We start from the raw sequence: 27,552 nt of genomic DNA, 5'->3' as shown, positions 1-27,552 counted from the left end.
GGCCCGTCTTGGGCCTTCCCTTCTCAAATGGAAAAATTCTGCTTCCTTTAGCTAGTCCCCCAAACTTATTTTCCTGCTGTCTCCCATGCTGCCGTTCCTCCCTCTCATCCCCGCCCCTCATTCTTCAGCCTCACTCCCTTTCCCATTGTCCCCAGCTCAGTCTTCTCTCACTACTGCTCCCTCCAGCCCTTACCTCCTCCAGGATCTTCTCCATCTCTTTCTGCCTCCCTGGGTCCTCCAAACCCCAGCTTTCCGCCCCCTGCCTTCCACTCCCACCCATCCTGGGGAATAGGGGGGTGGGGGTGGTGTCTAGAATGTGGTGGTGGTTACCTTCAGGCCTGCACCACCGCATAAGCTCCTTGAGGGTCAGAGGCATGTGTTCCTTTTGAGAACCACTCCCAGCCCCCCGCTGCTGGGCCCAAGGACAGATGCGGGATTGGTGGGGCTTTTGCCATGGGAACCTCCCAGGGCCTGGTGTAGGGACATCTCCTCTTCTCATCTTGCTCTGGGTCACAGATGTTCCTGGTCCCTTCACACTTCACATGCTCACAGAGGGTCTAGAAGGGACACTGCAGGGTGGGGGCGTGGGAGGGTATTGCCCTAAACCCAGACAACTTCAGGTCCCTCCTCTCTACTTTCACCACTCAGCTGTCTGAGCCACAGAAACTCCTTATTCCTAATTCTTGGTGAGTTGTCTGAGTTCCCTATCGCTCCCCTGTGGGCCTTTCCTTAAGATTGCTGCCCATCTCTTTGGTAGCCGTTGGCTTCCGGATTAGGCCCTGCCCCTAGGGATCCAAAATAGGCCCCTTCCCCGCTCACCTGTTCTTTATTCTGGGCCAGGTGGAGGCCCAGCGCAGGTGTCTTCGAACTAGACCTGTGGCCTGGGCAAGCTTTCAATCAGAAAACGTCTCCGGTTTCCGCCACTGCCCACCTCAGGCTTCCTCGCTTTAGGGCTTGGCTTTCTCACCACTGAAGTGAGACGGTAGGTCCCCCTTCACGCGTTGTTGTGATGATGGAATGAGTCACCCAAAGACAAAGGAAAAGGCTTTTTAAACGGTAGAGTACTGTCAGAAAGTTTTAGTTATTTTTATTTTACTTAACCTCTAAGGGGAAACTGAGGACTCTGTGAACTACTGATATGGGAGCAGAGGGTGCTGGTTCCCAAACCATGTAGTGGGAGCTGGCAGGGAAAAGATGCCAGCTAGCATTCAAGACCAACATTGTGGTAGGTGCTGGGGAGACCCCAGTCGTTGGCCCTGAGGCTAACTGGGTTAATTTAACACCAAGCCGAGTTTCAAAAGTACGCTCTTAATGGTGCCAAGGAGGTGAAGAGGAAGTAGGGGCTGGCCTTTGAGCTGGACCTTGAAGATAATAGGATCGGTGATTGGAGTGGATGTCGAACTGGGCAAAGGTGAGGCCTTAGGGGAGGGTGGGACAGCCCTGTGGTCAGATGGTGCTAAGTTCATGTTCCTGTAAGGGAGCAAGTCCTCCCACAGGCCTGCCTGCAAGTCTAAGGGGGAGCTTCACATCAGGAAATGGGGAGGGGGCCACTGAAGGCACTGAGGGGCAGGGGGCGTGAAAAGGAAGATACACATGGGTGCAGGGCAGCTGGCAGCCGGAAGGGTGGAATGGAGAGATGGGAAATTGGAGGTGGGTAGGAGGTGTCAGCTAGCAGCTCAGGAGGGAGGTGACACAGGGCTGATTTCAGGCAGTGAACTGGCGTGGACTGGCCTTGCATGGGACAAGGACAAGGGAGAGGGAGGAGTCAAGGACACACGGAGCTTCCCAGCCTTCCTCCCAGCAGGTCACCCCTCTGCTCCACCAAGGTGCATGTCCCCACCTCCCAGTCCTTGTGTCCCTCCGACTCCCCCCACGCCACCCCTCACCCCCAATTCCTTTCCAGGGCAGGGCCCTTTTGGAGAAATTCTTACCAGTCAGTACACTTAGCTTTAGTGGGCCTGAGGGGAGGCACCCAGCAGAGGGGAGTGACTCGTCCACTGAGGTCATCACAGAGACCCTTTCCAAAGTCAAAGCGACAGGCCATTAGGCAGAGCAGGACGGGCGGAAACCCGAAGCCATGCACTGTGCAGAGGGAAGTGTTACACAGCCCCAATCACCTATGGGCCAAACAGACCCGTCAGAAATGCTTGCTCATCTGGAATGTGGCCTTGGGCTCTCGTGGAGGCAGCTCTGTAGGGAGGGCCCAGTGTAGGAACCATGCCATGAGGCCTGCAGAGAAACAGGACACCCCTCTCATCTCCAAAGGCCACGAACGTTCAGAGCCCTTCTCTACCTTTTATCTCACTGAGAAGTAGACCTCAAAGAAGGTAAGACCGGACTTCCCTGGTGGTGCAGTGGTTAAGAATCTGCCTGCCAATGCCGGGGACACAGGTTCGATCCCTGGTCCGGGAAGATCCCACATGCTGTGGAGCAACTAAGTCCGTGCACCACAGCTACAGAGTCTGCGCTCTAGAGCCTGAGAGCCACAACTACTGAAGCCTGTGCTCCTAGAACCCGTGCTCTGCAACAAGAGAATCCACTGCATTGAGAAACCCACACACCACAACAAAGAGTAGCCCCCAATCTCCACAACTAGAGAAAGCCCTCACAGCAATGAAGATCCAACGCAACCAAAAATAAATAATTAAAAAAAAAAAAAAAAAGACTATGAATCTCTCTCTTTTATACAGATGAAGAACTGAAAGCAAGAACGGAGGTGACTTGCCTAAGGTCCTATCATGGCTAGACTGTGACAGTGGAGGAAGACTGGCCCCCTGGGGGCATTTGAAGTGTCTGGTACCGCTGCTTGCCTCCCCACGCCCCCAGAGTCGACCCAGGGGTTGGAAGCAATATCTGAGCTGCCATCTGTGAGTCCCTTTCACCGACTCCTCCCTGGGCCTGTGTTCCCCCTACTTTAGCTACTTGGGACACCTGGCCCTGGAGGCATTTTCTCTCTGGCTACCAGCTCCCATCTGATTGGCCCCAGCTTGTGGGCAGGAGAAGGCCAGCCCTGGAAGGGCCTGTTAAGAGCATCGGTCCCACCTCTTTTGTTGTTCACAGGTGGAAACTGAAGCCCAGAGAGGGAAGTGACTTGTCCAAGGTCACAAAGCTTGCTAGGGACGGAGTGGAGACCAGAGCCCAGAGCTGCGGACCCCTGACTAAGAGTTCCTTCTTCCTCCTGCCTCTGCTCTTCTCTCTGGCTCTTCACGCTTGGAACTAGGCTCTGAGGTGAGGTCTGGAGGAATGGCTTGCTGCAAGACAGGTCTTCCTCTGCTGCCCCTGAGCACTGACTTCACCCCTGACTTCACTCTTGACCCTGAGCAGGACTTCCTTCTGCAGAGACGCCTGGCGGTGGCCACAGGGGACCGCAGTGGGAGGGACAGGAAGCTGGCCCCGCGGAGGACTGGGCTGGGAGGGAGAGAGGGGCCTCCAGGAGCTTTCCTGGAATCGGAGCAGCTGGGGGCGGGTTATGAGGTCTTGGGTTTGAGGATACCCATAAAGGGCCCTCCTAGCCTCAGGAGTGAGTCCAGGCTCCCCAGCGCTCTGCCTAAGAGCCCCCATTCATTCACTCACTCATTTATTCATCAATCACTTATGCAGCACGTATACTCTGTGCCTGGCCCCAGGCTGGTACCACCCGATATTCTCTCCAGCAGCCTGGTGTGTGTTGAGTTCCGTGTTGGGGGAGAAACACAGGAAGGAGCAGCCACTGCCGGGTGAGGCCAGGCCTGCAGGTCCAGGCGGCTGCCCCGGCTGGGAACGCGCCGGCTTTGGAGCCACAGAGACCTGGCTCCACCGCTTACAGCTCCTGCCTCTGAGGCACATCTCTCACTCTCCTTTTGAACATAGACATCAACATTTATCACTCAGGTTGTTAAATAACAGTTCCCCAAAGGGAGAGGTGGGGGAGGGATAAACGAGGAGTTTGGGATGAACATATACACACTACTGTATGTAAAATAGATGATCAACAAGGACCTACTGTACAGCACAGGGAACTCTGCTCAATATTCTGTAATAACTTATATGCGAAAAGAATCTGAAAAAGAATGGATATATCTATATGTATAACTGATTCACTTTGCTGCATATCTGAAATAAACAGAACGTTGTAAATCAGCTATACTCCAATATAAAATAAAAAGTAAAAAAAGAGAAAATAGGACTTCCCTGGTGGCGCAGTGGTTAAGAATCCACCTGCCAATGCAACTAAGCCTGTGCGCCACAACTACAGAGCCCACATGCCACAACTACTGGAGCCCTCGGGCCTAGAGCCCGTGCTCTGCAGCAAGAGAAGCCACCTCACTGAGAAGCCCGATCACTGCAATGAAGAGCAGTCCTCACTTGCTGCAACTAGAGAAAGCCCACATGCAGCAACTAAGACCCAATGCAGCCAATAAATAAATAAATTTATTAAAAAAAAAGACAAAATAAACATCAACCTTTATCATTAAGATTGTTAAATAACAGTCAGATGAAATCAATAAATCACCTTTTTTGTTTTTTGGCTGCCCCACGCAGCTTGCAGGATCTCAGTTCCACGACCAGGGATTGAACCCAGGCCAGGGCAGTGAAAGCCCAGAATTTCACCACTAGGCCACCAGGGAACTCCCCTAAATCACTCCTTTATAGTAGTTGAAGTGGTGTTTGTTCCCCACCTCCAAGGTTACATTCACCACAAAATAATCTTTTTTTTTTTAAATAATTTTATTTATTTTTTATTGGCTGCGTTGGGTTTTCGTTGCTGCGTGCGGGTTTTCTATAGTTGTGGCTCACGGGCTCTACACGCAGGCTCAGTAGTTGTGCCTCAGGGGCTTAGTTGCTCTGTGGCGTGTGGGATCTTCCCGGACCAGGGCTCGAACCTGTGTCCCCTGTATTGGCAGGCAGATTCTTAACCACTGCCCCACCAGGGAAGCTCCACCCCACCTTTTTTTAAAAAATAAATTTATTTATTTATTTATTGGCTGCCTTGAGTCTTCGTTGCTGTGCACGAACTTTCTCTAGTTGTGGAGAGTGGGGGCTACTCTTCATTGTGGTGCACAAGCTTCTCATTGTGGTGGCTTCTCTTGCTGCGGATCATGAGCTCTAGGTGCGTGGGCTTCAGTAGTTGTGGCACATGGGCTTAGTTGCTCCGCGGCATGTGGGATCTTCCCGGACCAGGGATTGAACCCATGTCTCCTGCATTGGCAGGCGAACTCTTAACCACTGCGCCACTAGGGAAGTCTGAAAGTGAGTTTTATATCTGTCTGAGACCTAGGTGCAAATCTGTTGGATATATACCCAGAAGTGGAATTGCTCATCAAATTGTCATTCTATGTTTCATTTACTTTTTCCATAGCACTGTGCCTACATTATGGATGTGATAAATCAGGAGTATGAAGTTAAATGTATTTACAGACTATAGTAGATGCTCTTTGAATGCTAGAGGCATGTCTTTCCATACATTACTTTACAGATTGCTCAAATTTTATCTTGGCTGTACAATATCCATTGAATTGTGCCTCAGTTTCCTCAGCCATAAAATTGAAAGTAAAATCTCTACCTTACAGTGATGGAAATAATTTGTAGACCAAAGACTGAACAGGAGAATCCAACTTTCCATTGGTCTGCTGGAGAGGGCGCACTGGCGGGAGGTTGGATGGCCCCCTGTTATCCCCTTAAGCAAAACATCCTCTCACCTCCAGGGACATCTGCCTGCTGCATTTCTTAAAGCTAGAGAACCGGACAAAGTGAGAGCTGGCTATACCTTATATTTTCTCTGGCTTCATCCTCGCTGGGTACTTAAAGAATTTGAGGGAGGGGGTTCATGAGAGGAGTGGGACCTTAAGTGTCAGATTCTTCAGTTGTTTGTTTGGAAGTTGTTTTGCCCCTTCTCTCTGGTGTGGGATCCCAGGGTTGGGGGCAATGTACAGTAATCTATTTGGTGAATGCCTGGCCAAATCTCTTAGTTATAAGGAGACTCAGTTGTCTCATTTTTAAGTAGGGATAGTATTATTTATGTCATATGATTGAGAAAAGGTCTGGCACATAGTAAATGCTCAGTAAATATTAACTATTAGCTATCTGGGGGGAGAAGTGAGTAAACTGACAGTTACAGTGTAGTGTAAGATGCTGTATAGGGGTGAGCACAGAGTATATCAGGAGCATAGAAAACAGGTGTCTAACTCAGATGGGGTGGGGGGTTAGAGAAGGCTCATTGGAGGAGGCAAGACCAGCTAAGTGTTGAAGTACAAGTCAGAGTTTGTTTCACGGCAAAACAATGGGAAGGGTGTTTCAGGCAGAGGGGTTGACATCTATGAGGATGCACAGAGCCATTTCCAGGTTATATCAGAGCATCCTGCAAATAGTAATTTACATCAGTGTTCGCTCTCCAATTTTGGGATGAAGGCTCTCAAGCTCCATTTTTAAGATGGTTTGAAATTGCCTGTCTCCCATGAGAATAAATGCTCTTTGAGAGCAGGCTCTGGTTTACTGTTGCGTCTCTAGCAGTACCTGGCATGTTTTAGACATTTAAATACATGTTGAATGAATGAATGAGTGAATGAATGGGCTTCTTTTCCATCAGCTTCTTATAGACTCAGACTCCCCTTCTTTTCTTTCCCTGTTGTGCTACTTCCTTACAACTCCGCCCCATTCTGTCCTGCGTCTGCCAGGCTCCATTGCCCCTGAATCAGTGATCATCAAATACACGAGGACTGATTCACAAATCACATTTACGTTGACCACAACAGCAGAGGGAAACTCTTGGGTCAGCTGGACAACGACCATGGGAAGATAAACTGGAAACAGAGCATGGAATTGAAGGAGGGTAATTGATGGTGTCGCTGAGCCAGGATGGCATCTGCCTCCACTGTGGGACAGGATGGCCCTGGGAGGCAGACCTTGGTACCTCCTGCTCAGGGCTCCCTCTGCCTGGGCAGGGTTGGAGGGGCACTGACAAGCCCAGCTCCTCCCTCTTCTAGGCTCTGCACAGCTGTATGAGCCACTCCCCTGCGGGCTCATCCTATCTCTGGGTGTGTTAATACAGTGAGCAGGCTTCCTTCAAAGAGGCCTGCCTTCTTCTTCTTTTTTTATAAATTTATTTATTTATTGGCTGTGTTGGGTCTTCATTGCTGCACACGGACTTTCTCCAGTTGCTGCGAGTGGGGGCTACTCTTCATTGTGGTGCGCAGGCTCCTCATTGTAGTGGCTTCTCTTGTTGTGGAGCACAGGCTCTAGGCGCGTGGGCTTCAATAGTTGCGGCCCATGGGCTCAATAGTTGTGGCACACGGGCTTAGTTGCTCCGTGGCATGTGGGATCTTCCCAGAGCAGGGCTCGAATACGTCCTCTGCATTGGCAGGCAGATTCTTAATCACTGCACCACCTAGGAAGTCCCCTTCTTCTTCTTTTTTAAAAAATATTTATTTACTTATTTATTTATTTTGATTGCACTGGGTCTTAGTTGTGGCAGGCCGGCTCCTTAGTGGAGGCACATGGGCTCCTTCATTGTGGCATGTGAACTCTTAGCTGCAGCATGCATGTGGGATCTAGTTCCCTGACCAGGGATTGAACCCTGGCCCCCTGTATTGGGAGCGCAGAGTCCTTTCCACTGCACCACCAAGGAAGTCCCAGAGGCCTCCCTTCTAAGCTGTCTTCTGGGTCTGTGAGGCAAACCTCTCTTTAAATGGTCCACCCCTTTAGTGAGGGGTGACTCTCAGAGGTAACTGTGTTCCTGAATTCTGGGGGTACTTCTCTGTTTTCCGGGGCCAGCACTGGCTTCCTCAAGCGTCATCTTCCGGAACCCTCCTCAGGCAGCAGTGGCTGGCATCTCTGGCTTCCAATCTCAGTCCCCAAGAACTCTGGCTGCTACCTTCCCGGGCGATCTCTGCTCCTGTCACACACTCCTGCTCCTCCCCCCTTTCCTACCTCACCCTCAGCAGCAGCCTGGATTTTAGACTGGCCTGTTCTACCCTAAAAATAGTGCCTCCCATTTGTGCAGTCCTGTACATATTAGGAAAGCTTTCCACACATATTCACTTGTTTGATGTTCCCTTTGCTTGAGGAAGGAAGGAGGAACAGATGTTATATAATATAAAGAGTTTCATGGGCCCTGGGAGGGAAGCACTCCTCTGGGGAGTACTTGAGCAAGTGACCTTGGAGGGTAGGGTGGATGGGCGTGTGAATTTGCAGGTTGAATGGTTTCTGGTGATGACAAGGCCCAGGGTGTGTCCATGGGAGCTCGTGTCTGAGGAGGAGAGGAAGAAAAAGCTTTTGGCCATCTGAGGCCAAGGCTTTGAGCTGTCAGTGTTGGATGGGCTGACCACGCGGATCGTGACGTCATTGAGAATGACGATGGGTACGGGGTGGAAAAGAAGACAAGGGGTCAGTGGCTGAGTCCCAGTACATGAGAACGACCACCAGGATTAGTGGCTGTCAACACTGGCCAGGGGAGAAGTAGCTCAGCCAGGTGGTATGCGTCTTAGAGGAGCCAGAATTTTCCAAGAAGCGGGGGTGGTCGTGGTGGGGAATGTTCTGGAAGCTGAAACAGGGTGGGAGGGAGGCCACAGACACCACGTTTACAAGTTTTAAGATGCTGAGGTCTGACGGCTGGGGGAGAATAAAAGGCCTCCCCTGGGAGGGTAGTAGGGGACAGCGAGGTCAGTTGAGGCAGGGAGCAGGAGGGAGCTGCTGAGAAGAGGCGTGGGTATGGGGGATGTCCTGTCATCACTGGGAATTCCAGGGAGCTTCATTCTAGGAGGGGTTGAGGGAAGGGGCAGGGGTGTGGTTGGGTTGGGTGATGGAAGAGACTTTGGGAGAAGTTCTGACTTCTTAGTGGTGACTCAGGCAAGCAGGAGTGTGAGTGCAGTTAATCCTTTGCAGTTTTGGCTGGCAGAGGTGGGATTGGTGCTTTCCGTGCAGTCCCAAATAAACGCTTGTTGAAGGTGAGCTGGGAAATCGGATCCTGTGTTGGATTATAAACTCTGAAATCACACAATGCTCAGAATAAATAACTCCATATTTGGATGGTACTTGAGGATATACAAAGCATTTTTATTGTACTTTATCATATATTTTCCTCATTTCCTTCTTATTGTAACCCTGTGGGGTGGGCATTATCAAGGATGAACTGAGTGACTTGCTGAAGGTCACATTCCTGCGACGTGTCAAAGCTGGGATTACAATCCCACGTCACGCTGCCTTCTAAGTGCACGGATATGTGCAGTGCTTTCAGAGTTGTTTACAAGAAAAAAAGAGCTTCCCGAAGTCCATTCTTTGTGCATCTGACCATTGACTGTTCTACTTTCCTTAGCTTCTCCTGTGCCATCTTTTCAATATTCAGAGAATTAATGGTTTTTACCCCTCAAGACCTCACTTATCTTGACATAATAGCTTGTAAAAGGGAGGCACTAATGGGTCGCAGGCTCTGTTGTGACAAGCTCAGAGATACAGGGCAGCGAGCCACAGCTAAAGACGACTCCTCTTACTGCACTGGGACTGGCCGTCAGCTGCTGTGGGCAGAGGCAGAGCTGGGAATTTAGGAAAGGGACAGATCACCACCCCTCACGTGTGCCCCTTGAACTCCTGGCTGAGAGCTGGACTCCAGATAAAACTAGGTAATCTCGTCCAGGGGTGGCTTCAAAACACCCCTTTTAAACTTATTCTATTGATGTCATTCCAAGCTCTCTCGCTTCAGAAAACCTTTGGAGAGGAGGCTGAGGCAAGAAAAGCCACGTGAGTTTTCTTGCTGGGCTTAAAGGGTCAGACTGTAGTGGCCTCTCCAATTATAAAACCTGTTTAATAAAATAACGCGAGTTCCCGCGGGCCGTGGGGATGGCGCACACGCCACGAGTCACTTGTCAGCGCTGGTCTGAGGAGGAGGCGTCGCCGCGCCGGACCCGAGTTTCTTTACTTTTTGTGGATTGGACTTTGAGCCATTAGAACCATGAGCAACTACAGTGTGTCCTCGGTTGGCCCAGCTCCTTGGGGTTTCCGGCTGCAAGGTGGCAAGGATTTCAACATGCCTCTGACAATCTCTAGCCTAAAAGACGGGGGCAAAGCATCCCAGGCAAACGTAAGAATAGGTGATGTGGTTCTCAGCATTGATGGAATAAGTGCTCATGGAATGACTCATCTTGAAGCCCAGAACAAGATTAAGGGTTGTACAGGCTCTTTGAATATGACTCTGCAAAGAGCATCTGCTACACCCAAGCCTGAGCCGGTTCCCGTTAAAAAAGGGAGAACCTAATGAAGTAGTTAAACCTGTGCCCATTCCATCTCCTGCTGCGTCCAAAGTCACTTCCACAGCCAACATGGCCTACAATAAGGCACCACGGGCCTTTGGTTCTGTGTCTTCACCAAAAGTCACATCCATCCCATCACCATCGTCTGCCTTCACCCCAGCCCACGCGACCACTTCATCACATGCTTCCCCTCCACCTGTGGCCGCTGTCACTCCTCCCCCATTCGCTGCATCTGGACCACATGCTAATGCCAGTCTTAGTGCCGACCAGCGGTCATCTGCATTGAGCGCTGGTAAACCTGCAGTTAATGTCCCACGGCAGCCCACAGTCACCAGCGTGTGTGCCGAGACTGCCCAGGAGCTAGCGGAGGGACAGAGAAGAGGATCCCAGGGTGACAGTAAACAGCAAAATGGCCCGCCAACAAAACACATTATGGATCGTTATACAGAGTTTTATCACATACCGACGCACAGTGATGCCAGCAAGAAGAGGCTGATTGAGGATACTGAAGACTGGCTTCCAAGGACTGGAACCACTCAGTCTCGCTCTTTCCGAATCCTCACCCAGATCACTGGGACTGAATATCTGTAAGAATCTGAAACTGATAATACAAAGAAGGCAAAGGAAAAGATACCCCTTCACGTCTTTAGTCCCAAATACACAAAATTACGTGACTGGCACCATGAAGTTTCAGCACGTGCTCTTAACGTACAGTGATTTATGAGCCTTGCACCCCCAGCAGCCAGCACATACCTTTTCATTCACTTTTTCTCCAACTTCATAGCAAATCTGTATTAAATTTGCCTTATGAAAGAAAAAATAGAAGCTTTTCTATACTTTTCTAACCATTTCCTGCTATCGTGAAAACGAGGAGGATGAACGTGTTTTGTGCTAGTTGGTAGCTCACAAATGTTAAACCAAGAGAGCAAAATAAGGAGCTAGATCGACTCAGTGGATTTACATCCGTTTTTATTGTTATTATGAGAGTAACCTTGGAAAAGGAGCTCTTTTCGTAAGCAGAATTTGGTTGGTTGGTCAAGGCAGAGATGGATGAGCAAATAATGTCTTTGTCTGATTTGGAAAATATCTCCTTTATGTTACTACATTTCCCAAGGTTACTTTCAAGTTCATTGTTACCTAATGTTCAAAGTGGGTTGTAAACACTTCTAAGTAAGGAGGGAAGATAAAACAGAAATGGCTTTATTAGAATAGAGTTCATTATAGATGTGGGTTTTTTTTTAAAGCAGGAACTATTGAGGGTGGCTGTCTGAAGAACAGGAGGCCCAGATTTGGCTCCTAAAAAAGGAAAGAAGAGAATTCTGCCCCTATTTGCAATGGGGAAATATAGTGTTCTTTTGGTTTGGTTAGTTTTAAAAGCCCTATTTTCTACCAAAGGAAGTATTTCTAAGCTGGTGGATGTATTTAGGGTATAGACAACTTCTAGGTATTAACTAGTAAAATGTAGAAAAGATAGCTTTGCTTTATTTCTAAACGAGGAGAAATGAATGTAAAATAAGTTGCAATATGAATGATTCTTTACACAACATCCGAGAAATATTTTACTTAGTGATAAAAACTATTGTGCGTTGTTGCTGTTCCTAGGAAGCTCTGTTTTGGGCGATACATGCAAGCTAAATATCTGACCAGAAATGCTTTCTGTCTTGTAATATAATGTATTATATATTAGATTAAATTCAATAATAAATGCATTTTGAAGTTTGGGAAAGTATTGTAATAAAGTTGCCTTTAACTTAAAAAAATAAAAAATAAAATCTGTCTAAGCCCCTCCCCCACCATGACGTCACCAGGCACACCTCTCGAGTCCTCGCCTTATTTCCTATCCACAAACGTCTATTTTCACTGTGGGGCATTCACGGATTTGCTTTAGTACACGCATTAAAATGCACAAACAGGCAGTTTTGAAAACTGTCTCAACACGGACACGTTTACTCTTTTTTTCCGTGTTTACTGGGTTGTGTAGAAGGCAATGCGAGGTTCGCTCAGGAAATTTTAAGACGTCACCCCACCTCGGAGGAAAATAGTTGCGTCCAGTTTCCGTCCCTCCCACGTGTCACGCGTACCAGCTACGAAGGCGGGGCCATGACGTCAGATTCTGGGCGGGTTGGACGGTTCCAAATGAGTTCCGGTAGGGGAGCTTCTTTAGGGGAGAAGGCTGCCCTAGGAATTAACCTTCTTTCTCTCCATAATCCATTTGTGCAGGCTTTAAGTTAAAGGCACCGAAGCGTGTGTGCGGGCTGACAGTCTTCTCCATGGTCAGGAATAAGACGGGGGCGAAACCCTTCTTGTTGCCGCTGCACCTAGTGGCCGCGTCCATCTGTGCTGGGGTGGCCCGATTTAAGGAGTAGGGAAAAGTGTCACCTTTAGGGATCGCAAGGCGTGCCGGCCCCATGGCCCCGCTGGTAGGCGCCCCGCAGCTGGTGCTGCTGTTCAGCGGGAAGAGGAAATCCGGGAAGGACTTCGTGACCGGAGCGCTGCAGAGCAGGTGTCCGTGGGGTGGGGAAGCAGAAGGACCTTGGAGACCCCGAATCACGTGACACGAGGGGGTGTGTTGGGGTGTGACCGAGTGAGCTTTGGGGTTGAGGGCCTCGGGTTGCAGGGCAGAAGGAGCACTGGGCGGCGAAAAGTGGAGGATTGTTGCCGTCACGTAAACAGCAGTTTACACACGACCACCTCAAAGAATCAGGCGGCCGCCTCTTCAAAGACTGTAAGCTGTAGCTCTCTCCAAGAAGCATCAGTAACAGTTACTCCCAAGGCACTTTTTATACATGATTCTTAATCCTAGAGACAGTGTGGCGAGGTAACGGATACAAAAGAGGAAGCTGAGTCAAAGATAGAGGATTTGCCTCAGACCACACCCCAGTTGTATCAAACTCCAAAGAAAAATCCTAAACCCACCTAATCGCTGCGGTTTACTGAGCATTTATTGTGTGCCACATACTTAGGTACTGGGTGGTAATATTAATCAGTATCTCCATTTCACAGATGAAGAAACCGAGACTCTGAAAAGTTAAAAAAAAAAAAAGACAAACAACAAACAAACAAAAACCCAACCCCAAACTTGCCAGGAACGTAAAGTAATTGGTAGATCCAGGACATAAATTCAGCTTTAGTCTAGCTCCAAGGAATGGGTTTCTTTTTTGCTTTACCTTACTGCTTCTCCAAATAATACCTTTTGCTCAGGTTTTCTCCCAAAGCAGGGTATTCTGTGTGGGAGCATTTTTGTTGGGCTAGGAGAGCACAGAAGCCAGAGAAGCTGGAGCAGGGCTCCTCTCCTTTTGAAAGCCAGTGTGGTGAGGGTACCAGGAAGCTGTTTTGGGGCACCATGGGGGTTCTAAGAGGTTGTGGAAAAGCCCAGGGCAGAATTTGCCACCTGAATCTTTCACCACTAAGTATCCGCCACCTTTTCCTAAGTTATATTTTTTCTTACCACCCAACACATAAATCAATTTATGGTCAGAAACATAGGCTCTGGAATTAGACTGCTGGGATTCAAATCCTGACTCACCACTTATTGAAGTGTAATCTTGTACAAGTTTCTTATGCATTCTGTGCCTCAGTTTTGTCATCTGTGAGATGGAGATAATAATAGGGTGATTGCAAAGATTAAATGAGCTAATGCACAGGAAGGGCTTGGAACAATTCCTGCCCCTAGTAAAGGCATAGGAACTAAATGTTGAATTTTATTTTTATTTTACCAATATTGGCTTTGTTACTTGCAATGGTGCTTTCGGTAAGTCAGTGTTCCTCACTCAGCCTCAGTTTCCTCATATGAAACATGGAAATAAGAACACCTATCTCACCATGTCAGTTTTTAAGTGAATCTGTGAGTGTCTCAAGGTCAGGGCAGAAATCATGTATCTTATTCACATTTGTATCACCTGGATCCAGATCTAGAACCCAAGAAATGGTTGGTTGAGTAAATTGAAAAACTGAATGAATGAGTTATTTATATGTGGTGGCCAAGTCAGTTGAGACTGAGATACCATTGACTGTGAGAGAACTAGTTCAGGGGCCCAGCAGTAACCAAATCCAGCCAGAATATTGTCAGGATGTTCACACTGTAATTCTACTTTTATTTATTTTACCTGTTAGTTTCAGGCCTCTTTCACATTCAAGTTTCGTAATAATCGTATGGGAGACAAAACAGAATCTGTTATCCCCATTTTATAGATGAGGAAATCAGGGAATTTGAAACTGGGCAAAGTTATATAGATACCAGTAGCAGAACTGGGGCTTTGCTCTTCTGGGGTCTGGAAGCTCTAGGTTAACAAGTTTCGGATCTCCCTGTCTCACAGACTCGGAGCTGACGTGTGTGCTGTCCTCAGGCTGTCCGGCCCACTCAAGGAGCAGTATGCCCAGGTAGGTAGTGGCTGTGAGACATCTGGTAGGTTGGAAGGAGCCAGCTCCCAAGCTTTGGTTGCTGTGTTGTTGCTTGAGTCACTAGCCGGGTCGCTATGACCCCTGCTGGCAGGGTGGCAGACAGCTCTCTGCTTTCTGTAGGTGGACCTTTTGGGGCATTTTCCCTTTACGTTTCTTTCCTGTTGGCCTTACTCACTTCAGGCCACCTCCCTAGAGCGTGTTCAGGAAAGTGTGTCCAGAAAAGGCTGTAGATGCGAGTTGGCAGCTGTGATGCTGTGTTATTGGTAAGGATCTGTCCCCTTATTAAAAAAATATGGCCCACACTCCCCCCTCCCCCCCAAAGCTGGTCTGCCACAACCCTCAGAATTCTCCCTTTAGAAATTTAATCACAGGAGTTGTAAGGATATATTGTTACATGAAAAAAGCAAGATGTAGAACAGTGTATAGAGAATGCTACATTTGTATAAAAATGGGGAAAATTGTAAATATATTTGCTCATATATTCAGCCCTCAACAAATATATATGGGGTGCATTCAGCACCGTTCTAAGTGCTTAGGATGTTTAAAAGCCTAGGCAGGATACATAAGAGACTGGACCATTGGCTGCGTGGCTGGGGAACAGAGGAGGGAGGGAGATTTTTCATTGTAAATGATAAGACCACTGTTTTTTTGTTTGCGTGTTTTTTGTTTTTTGCTTTTGTTTTCTTGACTGCATTGGGTCTTTGTTGCTGCACGTTGGCTTTCTCTAGTTGTGGCAAGTGGGGGCTACTCTTCGTTGTGGTGTGTGGGCATCTCATTGCAGTGGCTTCTCTTGTTGTGGAGCACTGGCTCTAGGTGCGCGGGCTTCAGTAGTTGCAGCACATGTGCTCAGTAGTTGTGGTACACGTGCTTAGTTGCTTCGAGGCATGTGGGATCTTCCCAGACCAGGGCTTGGAACTGTGTCCCCTGCATTGGCAGGTGGATTCTTAACCACTGTGCCACCAGGAAAATCCCTATAAGTGATGTTTATCTTTTGAATTTTGAACCATGTAGATTGGCAAAAAAAAATAGGACTGCAAAAAATAAACAGGAACTCTCAGGATCTTGGGCTTCAGAAAGGGTGTCTGGAGGGTGAGATCAGCTCCCCCACACAATGAAGAGCCTGCTTTCGCTTACATTTCTGTCTTTGACCTCTAGGTGCATCCTTTCAGGAATCTGTGCTCATGGCCCCTTGGTCATTTGGCCTGAGTCTGACCTTCTGGGTCCACACAAAATGAATCTGTCCCCTCCTTCCATATGACAGCCCCATCTCCATGGGAAGCATTCTCCTGTACCATTGGCTCTTCTCCCACCAGCTAAACAAACCCATTTGTAGGATGGCAGCTTGGGGAATCCTGTGGATAACAGATTCAGTGGTTTTCATTTTTTTTTTTTTAAGTGGGAACCTTTCCCAAATGAAATCAGTTGCAGAAATTCCTTGTATCTAGTAGACAAACTGGGAGTGACTCTGAGCAGGCGGGAGGCACTCAGCCTTCCCCGGTGGGGCTTGGGCACTTCCAAAGCCCAGAGGAGCAGTTTGACCACTGATCTACTTCCAAACTTTCCATGTTAGGCCCCACTCCACACCAATGAGCCAGGTTGGGGAGGGTGGGGTAGAGGGGGCGGGCAGGTGCTTGCATTTCTAAAACCTCAATAGGAGACCCTCATAGGCCAGCCTGCCTCTGCTGTTTTTAAGGCCAGCACCACTTCATCCCCTACTCCCATTAGAAAACAAATTCAAAATGAAATGTTCATGCATTGGTATCTTAAGTTGCAATAGGGAGTATAATTGACAAGCAGACCATAATGCTCCTGGTGGCTCATCTTCCCCCGTGGTAAAGAGTACATGGTCAACTAGTTTATAAACGGGCGATGTCTGCTGCCTTCACCTTGGAACAGGGTGCAGGAAGGTGATTTGACTCGCTGGGTCACGTTCCCCTCAATTTGTATATGAAAAAACGGAGTCTTTTGGGAGAGGGTCTTGTTGCAGTGAATGCCAGGGGAGCTGAAACCTGAACTGAGTGATGTTTTTTAGACCCCCTCCCATCCTGGGGTCCTTTGGATGGACCCTCCTGCTTGTCAGTGTCCCTGGAGAAGGGAAGGTAGGGTCTGGAAGTGGCTCCCCACTGTGGTCAGAACAGCCCCTCCTGCCCCAGAGGTCCAGGTGTGTCCGGATCCAAATGTAGTGATGCTGATTCAGCAAAGGTGCTAGGAATTTGGGGATGAGGAAGGGGGGTGAGGGGGAGGGGAGAGAGACAGGGAAGCCAAGTCTCCTGGGCTTTGGGATGGGGACAGACAATGCCAGAAGGGGTAGTGGAAGGACACGGGATGTGATGTTTTCAGATTTCCCACTTTAGTTGAAGGCTAAGCCTGCGCCCAAGGGAGGCAAACTAATTTCAGGATTAGTTTAAGCCGTAAATAATTGGGAAGGTAAAACTGTTGCAAAAGAGGAAACCACATCACACATTTAAAGACAAACTGAAACAATTTCTGGATTAACCCAAGGCGTTTCTTCCATCTGCCAGTGTTCGGGATTTCTCAGTTTCTAGGGCCCTTTCGCTTGCAGGCCTCTGGCCTGGCAGCAACCTCGTGAGTCCTCGCAGCAGCTCTCAGGAAGGGCAGGGGAGGGGAGGGGTGGCCCTCCCTCTGCTCTAGGGAAGACCTGAGTGAGGTTGAGAGGCTGGTGGCATAAATGGAATGTGTTTTGAGCAGGAGCACGGCTTAGACTTCGAGAGACTCCTGGATGCCAGCACCTACAAGGAGGTCTATCGGAGGGACATGATCCGCTGGGGGGAGGAGAAGCGCCAGGCCGACCCAGGCTTCTTCTGCAGGAAGATCGTGGAGGGCGTCTCCCAGCCCGTCTGGGTAAGTGGGCTCTATAGTGGCATTAGGAAAATCTTTTTCCCCAGCTCCTGCCTCTCTCCCCAGATGTGTCTCAGATGTATCCATTTTACTCTCCCCACGGCCACCTCCCTGGTCCAAGCCCCGCTGTCTCACCCAGATAGCTGTAGTAGCCCCTGCGCTGGTCCCTGCTTCATTAAGCTCTCGTTCCTTACGATCCGTTCCTCTCACGGCAGCCAGAGCGACCTTTTAAAAACAAACCGAGTCTCCAACAGAACATTAAAAAAAATCATACACCATGATCAAGTGGGGTTTATCCCTGGGATGCAAGGATTCTTCAGTATATGCAAATCAATCAATGTGATACATCATATCAACAAATTGAAGGATAAAAACCATATGATAATCTCAATACATGCAGAAAAAGCTTTTGACAAAATTCAACATCCATTTATGATAAAAGCTCTCCAGAAAATGGGCATAGAAGGAAATTACCTCAACATAATAAAAGCCATATATGAAAAACCAAAAGCCAACATCGTTCTAAATGGGGAAAAACTGAAAGAATTCCCTCTAAGAACAGGAACAAGACAAGGGTGTCCACTCTCACCATTATTATTCAACATAGTTTTGGAAGTTTTAGCCACAGCAATCAGAGAAGAAAAAGAAATAAATGGAATCCAAATTGGAAAAGAAGAAGTAAAATTGTCACTCTTTGCAGATGACATGCTATTATATATAGAAACCCCTAAAGACTCTACCAGAAAACTGCTAGCACTAATTGATGAGTTTAGTAAAGTAGCAACATACTAAATTAATGCACAGAAATCTCTTGCATTCCTATACACTAACAACAGAAGGACAAAAGGAGAAATTAAGGAAACTCTCCCATTCACCATTGCAACAAACTGAGTCACGTGTAGAACCCTTTGTCCCACTGTTTTGATGGACAGAATCAAAATCCTTACGTGAACTTCTGGGCCTTGAATGATCGACTCCTGCTGCCCTCTTAGCCTCCTCACTCCTTAAGCTGCAGCAATGCTGGTCTTCTCTCTGTTCCTCAAATAATCAATCTCCTTCTGGAATCAGGACCTCTGCCTGTGTCCTTCAACCTGCCTGGACCGCCCATTCCCTCTTCACCAGATTAGCTGCAGCCCAGCTTCCACGGCAGCTCCGCAGGGAAGCCTTCTCTGATACTCAGGTCTTTTTTTTTTTCTTTAAATTAATTAATTAATTGGCTCTGTTGTGTCTTCTTTGCTGCACACGGGCTTTCTTTAGTTGCAGCGAGCGGGGGCTACTCTTCATTGTGGTGCGCTGGCTACTTCTCATTGCGGTGGCTTCTGTTGCTGTAGAGCACGGGCTCTAGGCACTCAGGCTTTAATGGTTGAGGCATGTGGGCTCAATAGATTTGGCTTGCGGGCTCTAGAGTGTAGGCTCAGTAGTTGTGGTGCACGGGCTTAGTTGCTCCGTGGCATGTGGGATCTTCCTGGGGCAGGGATTGAACTCGTGTCCCCTGCATTGGCAGGCACATTCTTAACCACTGTGCCACCAGGGGAGTCCCGATACCCAGGTCTTAGCTGGCTTTCCCTGTCAGGTGTTCCCACAGCACCTTATCCTTTCCCTTCCTCATTCATTCTGGCAGTCAGTAGTATCTTCTTGTACCTGGACTTGTTCCAAGTGATTTGGGGATACATCCTGTGAAAATTTGATGAAGTCCGTGCCCTCAGAGTACTTACATTATAGCTGGGGGTAGAGGGAGTTAGGACCTTAATAAATATAGAATATGTCAGATGGAGATAAATACTAAGGGGCAAAACAGAGCAGGCCGAGGCTCTGAGGAGGGCTGGGTTGCTGCTTTATTAAGGGCATCAGGGAAGGCCTCACTGATGTGATGACATTTGAGCAGGGCCTGAAGGAAGCAAGGGAGTGACCCAAATGGGTTTTTGTGGGTGAGGGGTGAGTGGCAAGAGGTGAGGTCAGATCATGCAAGTTCTCTGGAAGAGCCTGGGATTTTCTCTGAGTGAGATGGGGACTTACTGGAGGGTTTTGAACAGAGGAGAGGCATGATGTGATCTAAGGTTTAAAAGGCTCTCCCTGGCTGCTGAGGGAAGGGCAAGAGGAGAAGCAGAGATGCCGAGCAGAGGATCTTTGTGCAAGACAGCAGAATGGCAGTGGCTCAGCTTGGAGTGATGGTGGAGTGGAGAGAAGGGGTGGATTCTGCACACTTTAAAAAAAAAAAAAGTTTATTTATTTATTTGGCTACTCCTGGTCATAGTTGCAGCAGGCAGAATCTTTTAGTTGTGGCATGTGGGATCTAGTTCCCTGACCAGGGATGGAACCCAGGTGCCCTGTGTTGGGAGTGTGGAGTCTTAGCCACTGGACCACCAGGGAAGTTCCTGCACATATATATATATTTTTTTGGTTGCGTCAGGTCTTTGTTGCTGTGCACGGGCTTTCTCTAGTTGCAGTGAGTGGTGCGTGGGCTTCTCATCGTAGTGACTTCTCTTGTTGTGGGGTACCGTCTCTAGGCGCATGGGCTTCAGTAGTTGCAGCACGCAGGCTCAGTAGTTGCGGCATGAGGGCCCTAGAGCGCATGGGCTTCAGTAGTTGCGGTGCGCAGGCTGTAGGGCGCATGGCTTCAGTAGCTGTGGTGCACAGGCTTAGTTGCTCTGCGGCATGTGGGATCTTCCTGGACTAAGGATCGAACCCATGTCCCCTGTATTGGCAGGTGGCTTCTTAACCACTGTGCCACCAGGGAAGTCCCCCTGCACACATTTTGAAGATAGAACCAATAGGATTTCCTGATGTGATGGCTCTGGGGTGGAAGGACAGGAGACAAATCTAAGGATTTTGTTCTGAGCAGTCAGACAGATGGAGTTGTCATTTTATGAGACAGGGACGGTGTGGAGGAACAGGTTTGGGGAGAAAATCAGGAGTTCAGTTTCAAAGTGTTAAGGTGGAGATGCTTGTCGATATGCGCGGTGATTACGTGGTAATTAGTGAAGCTGCTTGTTTAGAGTCTGTCTCTCCCACTAGGCTGTGAGTTCCCTGAGGGCAAGCACCAAGTCTGTTTTACTCACCAGTCTATCCCCAGTGCCTAGCACAGTGCCTGACACACAGTAGGTGTTTGACATAGTACTCGTTTAATAGCTGGGTGGATGAACATATCCACAGCGTGGACAAGAACAGCTGGCCTCTTTATTGGCCAGTTCATTCGTTCATTGAACATATGCTCCTGAGTGCTCCTTGTGTGTTAGGCAGTGTTCAGGGCCAGGGATAAAGCAGTGAATGAGATACAGTCCTTCCCCTCGCGGAGCTGACTCTGCAGAGTGCACATCAGACAATAAACACACAAACAAATAAATAGTGATGATTTTATGAATGCTTAGTGCTCAGAGGAAAATAAAAAGCATAACAGAATTGAGAGGAACAGGAAGGGAGCCAGGATGGTAGGGACAGCCTCTCCGAGGCGGTTCCGTTTGAGCAGAAACCTCCACGAAGTGAGGGAGCCTACCTCGTGATTATCTGGGCAGAGGGAGTAGGACGTGCAGAGGCCCTGAGGAGGAGACCTGTTTGGTATGTTTAAGAAACAGCAAGGTTGTCAGTTGGCTGTAGCAGAATGAATGAAGGGAAGGTGATGCGAAATGCGTGCCGGATCTTATAGGTCCTTGTAAGTTGGGGTGAGAGCCTTGAATTTTATTAGAATGATGGGAAAGCTTTGAGAGATTTGGGGCAGAGGATTGACAAGAATCACATTTATGTTTTAAAGGATGCTGGGGGGCAGGGACCGATGAGGGTATCTTTGTTTCTGGCCCCAGTTTGCTCATATGTAAAATGAGTGCATTGGACTGGCTGATCTGACTTCAAAGCTTGAGGCCTCTTCTTCAGCTTAGTGATGACTGACATGACCATAGAATACAGTGTGGGCAGAGCAGACTGCAGGCTGCAGCCATCAGGGAGGACTGCCTGGAGGAAGGAGGGGTCGTCTGTCCCAGCTGGTCGGGTGATAAAAGGAATGGGGCGACAATTGTATGGGTTCTCTAGTCCGTGCTCCTGCTTGTTTGGAGTGGGGCTGGGTCTTCCCCTCTTTTCCCCTCCCCCCCAGTGCCCTGTCCTGCACTATGTCCTTTTGGTCACCTGTTTGTGTTCTTTCTCTGCAGCTGGTGAGTGACACACGGAGGGTGTCTGACATCCAGTGGTTTCGCAAGGCCTATGGGGCTGTGACACAGACGGTCCATGTGGTGGCCACGGAGCAGAGCCGACAGCAAAGGGGCTGGGTATTTACACCAGGTGAGCTGCTCACAACCTTTGCCTCAAGGCTTGGCACGCAGGCCGGCTGCGCCACCTGTAGTCCAGGCCACCCACTCTTGTGCTCTCAGTCTTCCGCTGTCTCCCTGGAAGGCTCTGGGGAGTGAGCAGGGGATTATAAAAAGGAGTCTGAGGCCTGGGGCTCTGGAGTGCCTCCAGATTAGCAAGTGGAATGGGGTAGAGGATGGTGTCCTTGGGGAATGAAGGTTCCCCCGTGACCTTGGCCTGGTACCCTTACCTGGGCTGCCTTTCTCCAGGCCAGTGAGCTTCTGGAGGTCTGGCTGGGACCCATCCCCATGGTCCTTCACCTTTGCTTTCCAGCCTGGTGGGGGTACTGACAGTGGGTCAGCGGGTGGGCCTGACAACCCTCACTCCTGTTTGATTAACAGAATGAGGGGAGGGGGAGAGGAAGCTCTACTCAGCAGCCTTAGTGGTGCCAGCCCAGGACCTGCTCTGTGGCAATTCAGAGGCACAGCTCAGGCATCTTCCCTGCCCTCGGTCACTGTGACTCGGGGAAGTTCAGATCAGTGGGTATGACCCTTCCTACTGGCTGCTCACCTCCTGGGCACTCACCTCGGCCAGGCCTGAGCTAAGCGGTTTAAACACATTATCTCACTTTATAGTCACAGCGAACCCACCAGGTAGATGCTCTTGTTACCATTCTCGTTGTCAGGTGAGAACGACATGCTGCCTCCCAAGAGGACTGAATTAGAGATGTGTGGGATAGAAATTGACATGACCAGCTTTACATAAAATGAAAATGAAATGGCCATTTGGGTTGTCTGTGGTTTGAGATGGCAGTGACAAGTGAAGACAAGTTGGTGGGACCCTCTGGGAGGCTCAGGTGGCTGTGGGCTGCTGAACCTGCTATCCTGGTGTTTCAGGGGATGGGGAAGTGCCCTCTGGGGTGAGTGGAGCTTGGTTCTGGAGGGGCCGAGGGGAGTGCAAGAGAGGGTGGCTGTGTGTGGGGCCAGCAGGCCTCGATGCCCGATGCCTGGTGTTTGTTGGGAGGGATGGGACCTGACCTCGCCATACCTCCTCCGCAGGGGTGGACGATGCTGAGTCAGAATGTGGCCTGGACAACTTCGGGACCTTCGATTGGGTCATTGAGAACCACGGAGATGAGCAGCTCCTGGAGGAGCAGTTGGAGCGCCTGATAGAATTTGTCCACTCCAGACTTTAGCTGGCAGGTTCTAGGAGCGAGCCAGGGGCTGCCAGGGTGAGGATGGGCTGATGGTGACGCACATGTGGTTGCTGATGTTGGCCGAGGTTGGGGGAGCAGACAGAGGGCCTGGGTGGAGGTTTCTGGGGGCTGGTAGAGGTCAGACAAATTAAGAAACTGCCAGGGACCTCATTTCTTCATGGAAAGTACAGCCTTACCTCTTTACAAGGAGACTTAAAGGGCAAAGGGGAGTGAGTTGGCTGTGCTTGAAGCAGAAGTATCACCATCTCCGTGGATGCCAGACCTGTCAGCCTGCGGTGACCTTGCTTCCCCGACTGGATGCTCTCAGCCCCTTGTTCTGGGCAAGAGCCCGGGCTTGCCATTGTGGATACCAATAAACCTCCTTGGAGCACCTGCTCAGAGCTGGACATCTCTCATTTCCCAGATGCCAACCCAGACTGTGAGGGGTTCCAAAGGGCCTGGGCTGTCCTGGTGGCTATGGGTTTCTGCTCTGCCTCCCCTGGGCTGGAACGGATCCTGCAGAGGCTGACCTTCATCTGGGCCATGTGGGTAACAGGCCTGTGTGTGTCTGAGGCAGGATCTGAGTCTGAGAGGTCTCGTCTTCTGGGATGGCCCCAAGAGAGGCTCAGTGTTCCACAGAAAGTGCCACCAGCAAGTACCTAGAGGGACTGGGGTATCATAGAGGGGCAGAGGCACCAGAGCTCGATGGCACCTGGTAACCATTGTTTGGCCCTGGGCAAGTCACCATAAGCCTCAGCTTTTCCATAGAAGGCCTTGGACTTGACCCCTTTTATTTACATAACCTTATACAGTTTCTAAGTTTCTTCCAGATTCTTCACAGCCACCCTGTGAAAGATTTGAGGAGGGCATTTTCATCTGCATTTAGCACATGCCAAGGACACAGAGAAGTGAACAACCTGCCCAGGGTAGAGGGTTAGTAAGTGCTGGTGCTCCGGCCAGAACACAGGCCGCCTGACTCCTGACCAGGCCCCTCGGCCACGTGCCTTTGGGGTACAGTGCAAAGCCCTGTGGTTCCTGGCCATCCTGACATCTAGCCTGAGTCCGCCAGCTCACTGGCCCTGGCTTTGTTCTCCTCCTACAAATTCTGTTGGTTCTCACTGATAAGGGGACAACCAAAGAAATTGCATCAGTTTCACTGTGCCCCAAACTGAACTGTACACATTCCTGCTCACGTCTCCTCCCTGGGTTACCTCTTCCTGATACTAGTTCCCTGGCTCCTCAGTTAACCAGGCCCGAAAGCTTGGCAGTCATCTTGGACCCCTCCATATCCCCTGACCCCAGCTAATCGGCCCCCAGGTTCTGTTAACCTGCCCTCCCTGTGTCTGTCACCGTAGGCAAGTCTGTGTGCCCAACACCCAGTGAGGCCAAACAATACCGAAACGTCAGAGTTTGGAGCAGAGGAAGGTTTCTTGCAGGGCCATGCGAGGAGATGAGTGGCTCATGCCCTAAAAACCCCGAACTCCCCACACGCTTTCAGCAAAGCCCTTTCATAGGCAAGGTGAAGGAGGAGTGTGGTTAATTGTTGCAAACCTCTTTGGTGTCAGATCCTTTGTTCTCGAGGTCAGGTCACGGTCAGGTCACAATGTTCCTGTAAACCTCTACCAAACAAGTGTGATTCTCTGTTTTGACAAGAAAGGGCAAAGTCCCAAGGCACAACTTTCACCCTCCGAGGTCCAAGTCCTGGCTAAGAGGAGGGGGTCCCTGCGGGGGCCGGTTACCCTGCCCGAGAGCGTTCATCCAGCACCCGGTCTGGGTCCTCCCGCCAGTGCGCAGGCCCGGCTGAAGAGGCAGATCTCAGCTGGAGGCACCCTCAGAGCCAGGTCCCCAGACCCTGCCCAGCTGTCACTGCCGAGAGAGCCAGGTGCCCAGGACCCAACTGGCCCTCAGGCTCCTCAGGCTGCCCAAATGGTGGGGGCGGGTCCCACAGACTGCGCCCCATGTAGACTGCCACCGCCATTAGGGTCGCAGAGGCGGGGATGGGGGAGAGGTTGGCTGCTGCCTCAAGGCCTGGGCCCAGCCGGTGGGGCGGCCGTGGAGAGGGCTTGGAGCTCCGCGGGACACAGCCCTCGGGCTGTTGCTGGGCCCCCAGCTCACCCGCAGGCCCCGAGGCCAGAGGGCCTGGAGGGCCCCGGGCGGAGGCTGTGATCCACGTCTCACCGCACTCTGTGCCGCGGGGACCACCACCAGGCGGACTGTTGGCGGAGCGGGACCTCTAACCACGTTGCTCAGGGTATCGCGTGAACAGCCGCGCCAATGGCTGCGTGCCCGCCCCGCCCCTATTCCACGTGTTGTCTGGGGGAGTCTCACTGGAAGGTAAACTCCCTGAGGGTCGGCTGTGCCTGTCTTGTAGTTGTAGCCTTGTCTCCCAGAGCTGTGGGCCCACAGTGGGCGCTCAGAAAATGGTTGTGATTGGATGCGTGGTGAGGCAGGACTGGAGGAGTCACGCTGGAATCAGGTGGGTGATCGTTCCATGCAACACACGTGTCCTCGCCTCCAACCCTGGGGCCTGGCACCTCTGTCCCCCGCTGACATTGAGCCAGGACCGGCTTGGAGGCCACTGGGGTCCTTTCCAGTGCAGAGACTCTGGCTCCTCGGGGCTCTTCTCAGAGTTAAGAACAGAGGCTCTTTGTGAGGCCACTTCCCGCTCCGTGTGGTACCAGACTGAGAGATCACTGAGCTGTTTTTTTTTTTTTTCTTCCTAGCTTTATTGAGCTATAGTTGACATATAATATTGTATAAGTTTAAGGTGTACAACATAGTATTTTGATATATGTATCTATTACGAAATGATTACCACAAAATAAGGTTAGTTATCACCTCCATCACCTCACATAACTGCCATTTTTTTGGGTGCTGGTGAGAACATTTAGCAACTTCCAAATATATAATACAGTATTGTGAAGTACAGTGGCTATGTGGTACATTAGATCTCTAGAATTTATTCATCTAATAACTGCAAGTCTGTAACCTCTAACCAACATCTCTGCATTTTTCCAGCTCCCAGCCCCTGGCAACCACCATTTTACACTTGTTTCTATGAGTTCAGCTTTTTTAGATTCCATATGTAAGTGAGATCATGCAGTATTTGTCTTTGACTTATTTCACTTTGGCATAATGCCCTCAAGTTTCATCCATGTTGTTGCCAATGGCAGGGTTTCCCTCTTTATTTATTTATTTATTTTTGGTTGAATAATATTTCTTTCTGTGTATATATATCACACTTTCTTGATCCATTTGGCCACTGATGGACAATTAGGTTGTTTCCATGCCTTGGCTATTGTGAATAATGCTGCAGTTAACATGCAGGTGCAGATACGTCTTTGAGATAGTTATTTCCTTTCCTTCAGATGTATACCCAGCAGTGGAATTGCTCGATGATCACTGATTGGTACTAAGTTTAAATATCAAGGAGGCAGGGATGAAGCAGAGAAGGGGAAGTGGGGCTGGTGGCTCTCATATGCCATTGGTAGGGGTGCTGAGCTAGTTCCTGGCTCTGGGTGTTTGGAAGAGTCACAGGATGTGACTTGGGAAGCCAGCAGCTCCACTCCCCACACTTTGACAAGTTGGCACTGATGCCTCTTCACGTAGGAGTCCCCAGTGGCTAACCAGAGTCACTTCTGCTGCACTTCAGTTTTCTCTACACTTCTTTTTAAAAAAACTGATATTTCTCTAAATATCAAAATCAATAATAACCCTGACTTTTGATACTCTGTGTTATGATGAGAGCTTTAGCTGCTTTTGTTTCAAGACATTCTCCCCACCCTGCTAGTCTTTACTAAATTTTGTCTGTGGTTATAATCTCAGAGTATTGCTCTTAAGTTATTTTTTAATATTATGTATATGTTCTTTTAATAATGATTTGTATCACTAACATACTCTTAAAAGTTTTATTATTCCACTTCTAAACTGCTGAATTGAGGCATAATTGGAATGTAATAACTGCACATATTTAAAGTGTACAGTTGATAAGTTTTGACATTTGTATCGATATATACCCATGAAACCATCATCACAATTACAATAAACATATACATCACCCTCAAAAGCTTCACCATGTCTCCTCCTCTTGCCTCTCCCAACCCTCATCCCCCCAGCAACCACTGATTTGCTTTCTGTCTGTATGGATTAGTTTGCATTTTCAATAATTTTGTATAAATGAGTCATACAGTATACATTCTTTTTTTGGTCTGATTTCTTTCACTTAGCATAATTATCTGAGATCCATTTATATTACTGCAGGCTCATATCAGTAGTTCATTTCTTTTTATTGCTGGTGTGTGGTATGAATATACCACCATTGCCTGTCCATTCACCTGTTGAACATTCGGGTTGTTTCCAGTGTTTGGATATGAGAAATAAAGCAGCTATGAAACCTTATATACAAGTTTTTGTGTGGACATGTATTTTCATTTCTCTTGGGTAGATACCTTCTTAACTTTTTAAGAAACTGCCAAATTGTTTTCCAAAGTGGTTGTACCACACGCTCGCCAGTACAGAGTGAGAGTTCCAGTTGCTTCACATCCTCACCAATACTTGGTATGGTCAGTCTTTTTAATTTTACCTATTCTAGTAGGTATATAG

At 49.1% G+C, this 27,552-nt stretch overlaps 1 protein-coding gene and 1 pseudogene across 2 annotated transcripts; both read left to right on the top strand.

The window, feature by feature from the left end:
• Positions 1 to 9,907: 9,907 nt before the first annotated feature.
• Positions 9,908 to 10,986, top strand: LOC130847430 (PDZ and LIM domain protein 5-like; annotated as a pseudogene).
• A 1,510-nt stretch (positions 10,987 to 12,496) lies between these two features.
• Positions 12,497 to 23,351, top strand: PMVK (phosphomevalonate kinase). 2 transcript variants are annotated; one of them, XM_057725392.1, is made up of 5 exons: positions 12,497 to 12,723; positions 14,537 to 14,600; positions 17,331 to 17,483; positions 21,620 to 21,749; positions 22,814 to 23,351. In XM_057725392.1, exons 1-5 carry the CDS (start codon positions 12,629 to 12,631, stop codon positions 22,948 to 22,950), a joined length of 579 nt encoding a protein of 192 aa, XP_057581375.1. In that variant the 5' UTR covers positions 12,497 to 12,628; the 3' UTR covers positions 22,951 to 23,351. The 2 variants fall into 2 exon arrangements, with proteins under 2 accessions (XP_057581375.1, XP_057581377.1); XM_057725394.1 differs by having other exon boundaries at positions 12,689 to 12,784.
• The last annotated feature ends 4,201 nt before the right edge of the window (positions 23,352 to 27,552 follow it).

The sequence above is a fragment of the Hippopotamus amphibius genome, chromosome 1 (assembly GCF_030028045.1).
Source record: "Hippopotamus amphibius kiboko isolate mHipAmp2 chromosome 1, mHipAmp2.hap2, whole genome shotgun sequence".
Lineage (NCBI taxonomy): Eukaryota > Metazoa > Chordata > Mammalia > Artiodactyla > Hippopotamidae > Hippopotamus > Hippopotamus amphibius.
The sequence above is the reverse complement of the archived record's forward strand: the minus strand, read 5'-3'. Positions and strand labels throughout refer to the sequence as shown.